Raw genomic sequence first — 6,000 nt, 5'->3', positions numbered from 1 at the left:
ATTAATATTTATTATATACATATATATAATACCTATACAAAATTTTTATCGGGTTTTTTACATATACAATACATATATATTCTATAGAACTGCAGCAATTCTCTTGCCTTTCCCTCTCACAAAGAGACTCATGCCAATTCAAGCAGTGTGCGAGCTCCTGCCTGGGAACATACTGGAGAGCAGAACAGCAGAAGCTTATTCCCAACTCCAGAAGCCTTCCCAAACCCTCATCCCTTGCCAGAGCTCCTGCCATTTGCCCTTACCATGGAGTTGATATTGAGCGGTGACCCCGACGGCTGCGTAAAGAGCCCAGAGACAGTCGGGAGGGATTTGCGCTTCGGGGAGACCCCGGAGTTCCCGCTGAGATTCCCGGCTGAGGATCTCTTCCTCCGGCCTCGCTTCTTCCCATCCTGTGCGTGGGCTTGGCCGCAGTCCAGCCGAGCGCTCGCGGGCAGAGGACTGTGCTTGTTGGAAGGGGATTGTTTTACATGTCCTGTATTAGGAGAGATTGTAAAGATGATTCTTCTCTTGGCCTCGTTCTCAGGATCTGAAAACGCTGCATCAGACTGAAGATCCCCCTTGGATCCTTCGGCAAACATCTTCTGAGCATCTGCATACTGCAATCCCCCCACCAGGCTCTGGGCCGTGCCATTTAACCTGGGGCTCGCTGAGTGCGGCTGAGCAGGGGAGTTCTGCCCAGAGTTCCTCGACTGCATCATTAGCAAAGGATGTTGTGGAGTGGAACTCCGAGACCCTACAGAGTTAAAGAGACTCCCGGAGTCGTCCAGAGCTGCCTGATCAACACTATGGTTAAGATGGGCTGGGCTGTTTGTAAGATTTCCATTGACTGCCACGGAGCCAGAAGAGTAAGAAAAACCTGTTGAGAGGGAAAGTATAGATCATTGCTGGGGCTGAGTGAGAGGTCACCGTGCTACAGGGCTGGGAGGGATTCCAGCTCTACCTGCAGGACATCAGCCAGGGGCCGCGGGTTCCATGGAAACCGCACGGCTGCTTTTCCACAGGGCAGTGGGAACATGGCTCTGGGAGCTGAGGACGTCAGCTTGGGCTTAGGGGCTCGCACTGCTCTCTTGCCACTTCAGGAAAATTCATGCGTTGTATGGAGGTATCCTACACTCTTCCCAGCTTTAAATGGAATTCGAGTGTAATTTTGTAACTATTACACCTTTCGGAATCAGGGCTCCTCTAACCTCAACTCCTGCCTTGCATCAAGGAAACAGGTGGCCAAACTCAGTTCCGTCCTTCCCCAAAATAGAAGGACTTTGTCATCCACACAGCCCACCCCCTCAAAATCAAACACAAGTCTTAGGACGTGACAGGGATCTTCAAAGGTATCGTGGCAGAAGAATGCCACATGGGAGGAAGCTTGGAAAGGGAATTAATTATTTGTCTTTTGGCATCATAAATTGGTTTAGTGCTCCAGTAAGGCCTGGGCTCTGGGCTCTCCCAGTGAAAGGGGTAGAAGGAACATGGTAATGGTTTACAATCAGGGGGGTTTTTAATACTTCATTGATTTTACAGAAAGCTGCAGCCAAGCCCTTTGCAAAACAGATGCTAAAACCACCCAAGCCCCTCAGGGTGGTAAACACTGAGAACAAAGCACTCACTAGTGAGGGATCAGCTGCAGAATCACTTTCCTGGCCCACAACATTCCCATTCCCCCAGTCGCTAAAGGTCCCAATTTCCACAGATGAGTTCAGAAGCAATGTAGCACCTGTAGGTATCCCAGTCCTCTCCTGCTTGACCTTTTCCTACCCAGGTACTTGTGCCTTTACAACTGCTCATGAGGCATCACTGTAACCTGCACCAAGAATTTCACTTTGCTATTGAAACCACACCACCCTGGAAAATAAAGCTTTCAGAGCCAGATCGACTCAGAGCACAGCTATGCAATACTCTGCAGATTTGCCACACTGTAAAAGTGGAACTCTCTGGACCGACATGGAATTTACCACAGCAATTATTTATTTACACTATGAGGCAGCTCAGGTAAAGCCACATCAACCCAACCCTTTGTGGTGCATCCAAGCTGGAGGCACATCCTGTCTCAGAGCATCATCCATGAGTTTTTAGTCTCAGTACAAACACAGGTATCCAGCACTCCAGTGTCTGCAGGAGCTGACAGAAGTGCTGGGAGAACTCGGGGGTGCTGCGAGGACACAACTGGTGAGGCTGTTACCTGAGGTAGCCAAAGCCAGAGGCTTGTTTCCAGCAGCATTGCTTATGCCATTATGAGAACTAGCACCAATCTGCTTTTCAAGTGTCGAAGAGTCTCTACTCTGATGAACTGGGCTAGGTGTGCTTCTCTGGGGGAGAGAAACAGGCACATCAGTACAGCAAATAGAACCAAAAGTCAATAGTTTAAACAGAATTCACATGCATTAGGAGATCTACCAGGGGAAGTGGCTCTGCTTCCTAAATGTTCTAAATTTAGCTTGTTTTGAGAAAAAACATGGATCAGCATGGAATGGGACAAAAATCTTGCAATGAATTATACTGCAGTAATATCTAGCACACAGCAGACACCATGGAGCAAGGGAGAGCAGGCTCATCACCCCAGAATATTTACAGGCTTTGCCATGAGAGTAGGAATGGCTCGGCCCACTGCTCCACAGGCAGCAGGAGGAAACTAATGGTTGTCTCATGTCCCCAGGCCTGAGCACACAGAGCTCACCAGAATAACCCCGAAGTGAACCTGAAGTGCATCAGGCTGTGTTCTCTGGGACACTCTCTGAGGGTGTTTTCCTAAAGCAGAGAAACACCTGGGAAATGGTAGCCTGAACAAACACTGTTGGAGCGAGAGGTGCCACCCAGGGCTGACATCCTCTCGCTCTGCAGACATGCAGCTTCTGCTCAGAGCTGGGCATACTGGAGTTCTGCTACAATTAGAATCCTTCAGCTGGAAAAACCTGATGGATTCAACCCTGTGAACTAACTCCAGCTTTCCCAATATGGGATTTTAAGGCAAGCATCTGTGGATGGATTCTGATCTCATGGCTCTCAGTGAAAGCAGCAAATGCTTCCGTGAAAAACTGGCATGACAAACTAGACCAGGTGATTATAAACTCCTCTTCCACTGAGAGGCTTGTCAGTATTTCAAGAAAAACATGGCCCCAGGAGTCCTCCAATTGCCCTTGCCTGACAAAGCACTCACGCATATGTCAGGTGTCACAGCCACAAGATGCTGTTCAAGCTTATCCTACACGTCTGATGGGGGCAAACAGCTTTGAGGTGACTGACTGAGGCAGAAGGATTTGCCCTCAGGGGTCATGCATGAAGGCTAAGAACAAACTGACACACACAATTCTCTGCTTCCACTGCCACGAACTCTCGGGCTTTTCCACACAGACATTCAAGACTAGGATCTCCTGAGGCATTTACTTTCCTTCCTGGCTGAAATCCCCCCAGCCCACAACCACAGGAGAGGAAAAATCTACAGAAATTAAGAGCCAAGAGGATTCATCCCCCAGCAGCCTCCCCCAAGGATCAGACATCCAGGATTAGCAGCCCACTAAGGATCCTGGGGCACAGCACCCCAACTCCTGCCCAGTGTGATTTTAGTTAGGGATGGAAAGTGTTGACAATCCCTTACTCACCACCTTCTCAACACGGCTAGGTAGGACTACGCTGGCCAGAGGGATACTAACAGGGAGTTTATTGGGCTGCACTGTGCTCAGAGGAATACTGATAGGAAGGCTGGTGATAGTTTCTCCATTACTCACAGAGGTTCTCTCTCTCAAAACCTGTAAATCAAAAGAGAAAATCATGTTCTTACAAATCCTACTGCTGAAAAGGTTTTTTAAGCTAATGAGAACCTGCTCATTTCTATCTTTGGGTCATTCCCCACCTCCTTTTTAAAAAATTACAGGAAGAAGAGCACTGACTGCACAGCACAGACAGGGTAGGCATGGAGCAGCTTGGTTGCACCAGGCTCTTGGAACAGCAATACCCAATAGCACAGAAATATGTCATTACAGCCACTGCTGGCTCCAAGCATCAGGAAAAGGATGTCTTAGGCAAGCTCATTTCCCAGTGTTTTTGCTAGAGCTCTGTGAAAAGCACTCAGCTACAGGATTCATATCTTGAGGCTCTCTGCAGTAGCCAGATGCATTTCCATGGTAATCTGCTACTGGAGGCACCTGCTGCTCTGCAATGAGCCCAGATATGATCCATAGCTGGAACCATTACATGGACCATTTTGTTGTTAATTTTTGTTTTCCTAACTCTGAAAGACTCTACTTTCCAAGTGCAAGCAGACAGCTGCCAGATCAAAAAGTCCCACTGCATTACTGGTGCAGGTCATGTGCAAATCAGGACCTCAGGGTAAGTAAGCAGGTCTTCCACGAGCCCAGTGCTCTATTCCTCTAGCCAGCTCTGTTCTATTGCAGCACATCTACTGGATTTGGTGTCACTTCCCCTGCCAAGCTGACCACAGAATGCAGCATTCCAGTATTCCCTAGTGTGGCCAACCTTTCCTTTGTTCTATCAGGAGCAGCAGCTCTGCCCCTGAGCAGGAACAGATCCCTTACCTTCTCGCCTGCACTGGGTAAGGCTGCAGGGGAGGAGGGCCGAGTTTCCTGAGGACTCAGCTTTATGCCATTTGCAATTCCAGGGCTTGGATATGTAAGGCCATTCTCTTTGACATGCTCAGCTCTGGAACAGAGATGTACAATCATTAGGATAAAAAAGGAAATTATTTCCCTTCCACAAGGAATTCCTGTACCGAACTCAAGGCAGTCCCACCTCACCCACTCCAGCAGAGTCTGTTTTCTAGAAACAAAACCTTTTAGAATATATAAACCTCCACTGTGAAAAGATTTTTTCCACAGTTATTAAATCCAAATAACACTTATTAACTCTGGTTTTATCCCTCCTTTCTCATCACTCTCACCTCTGTATCTCATGACTCGTTGCTTTTCCGTTCACTCCGTGGTCTTGATTCAAGTGTCTCCTTAGTGCTATTTTAGCTGGGGAAAACCTGGTGTAATCAGGGAGGGACAAGCTGGTCACCTTGTCTGCCTTCTGCCTGCTGCTGTGGCTGGGGGTACAGGGCACTATGTCTTGGTCCAGGTGGGAAGAGGGGTACTGGGGGGTGTGCTGCTTGGACGAGGGCCGGCTGAAGGCGTTGTGGATTTCGTAGGGAGTGGCGTGGCCATTCATGGACAGCTCTGGGCTCATGCCATTCATGTGGGGCATGGGAAACTTGGAGCACTCCAGCTCCAGCTGGAACCTGCCGTGATCAGCCTCAGGGTCACGGCTCAGATGGGTTTTGTTGTGTAGCTGTACTGACAGGGACTCCTCCGACGGCGTGTATGACTTCAGCTGCAGTAGCTCCTGCTGCCTCTGGCTCTTCTCAAGCTCCACAATGCTGATCTGTAAATGAAGAGGAGAATGAGGATTAAAGACCACACTTAATTCTATCACATGATGGAGTTTTTCTCAGGAAAAGCGTCTCTATTTCTGAGAGAAATGCAGAACAAGGGATCCAGAATCCGAGAAACAAATTTCAACATGATCTTTCGGTCTCTGAGCTCAAGACCAAAAGGCACAGGTAAGGGGAATGACTCAGAGACTCTGAGAAAGAGCTCTTCAGATTTTAAAACCAAACAAAACATCTCCAGCTTACATAGAGAGAAACTTAATAGTGTCAGTCATTGAAAGGACAGTCACTCCATGTCAAGGCATCCAGAAAAGCTGGAATAGCTCTAGAGCTGATCTCACGGGGAAAGAAATGTTCTTCACACAATGGAGCTGAAATTCTTTTCACTATGGTAAGTGTCATTCTGTGGGAACTGATTCTCAACCCATCCCTGGAAGTGCTCCAGGCCAGGTTGGACAGGGCTTGGAGCAACCTGGCCCATGGCAAGGGGTGGAAGGAGATGAGCTTTAAGGTCGTTCCAACCCAAACCATTCTATGCTTCTATGATTCCTGCAAACAATCAGGACCTTTCCTTTTCATCAGGCTGTGATTTTTAATTCTAT

At 48.2% G+C, this 6,000-nt stretch overlaps 1 protein-coding gene across 1 annotated transcript in view; it reads right to left on the bottom strand.

The window, feature by feature from the left end:
• Positions 1-263: 263 nt before the first annotated feature.
• Positions 264-6,000, bottom strand: part of LOC103797684 (histone-lysine N-methyltransferase, H3 lysine-79 specific-like) — a gene marked incomplete at both ends in the record, with an annotated part of 43,739 nt that continues 38,002 nt past the window's right edge. Inside the window, 5 exons of the mRNA XM_009069905.1 lie at positions 264-493; positions 2,198-2,324; positions 3,615-3,761; positions 4,548-4,671; positions 4,910-5,391. Coding sequence (XP_009068153.1) covers positions 264-493; positions 2,198-2,324; positions 3,615-3,761; positions 4,548-4,671; positions 4,910-5,391 — 1,110 coding nt within the window. The remainder of the gene's footprint in view (positions 494-2,197; positions 2,325-3,614; positions 3,762-4,547; positions 4,672-4,909; positions 5,392-6,000) is intronic.

The sequence above is a fragment of the Acanthisitta chloris genome, unplaced genomic scaffold, assembly GCF_000695815.1.
Source record: "Acanthisitta chloris isolate BGI_N310 unplaced genomic scaffold, ASM69581v1 scaffold40752, whole genome shotgun sequence".
Lineage (NCBI taxonomy): Eukaryota > Metazoa > Chordata > Aves > Passeriformes > Acanthisittidae > Acanthisitta > Acanthisitta chloris.
Note: the sequence above shows the minus strand (reverse complement) of the source record. Positions and strands in the feature narration are given on the sequence as shown.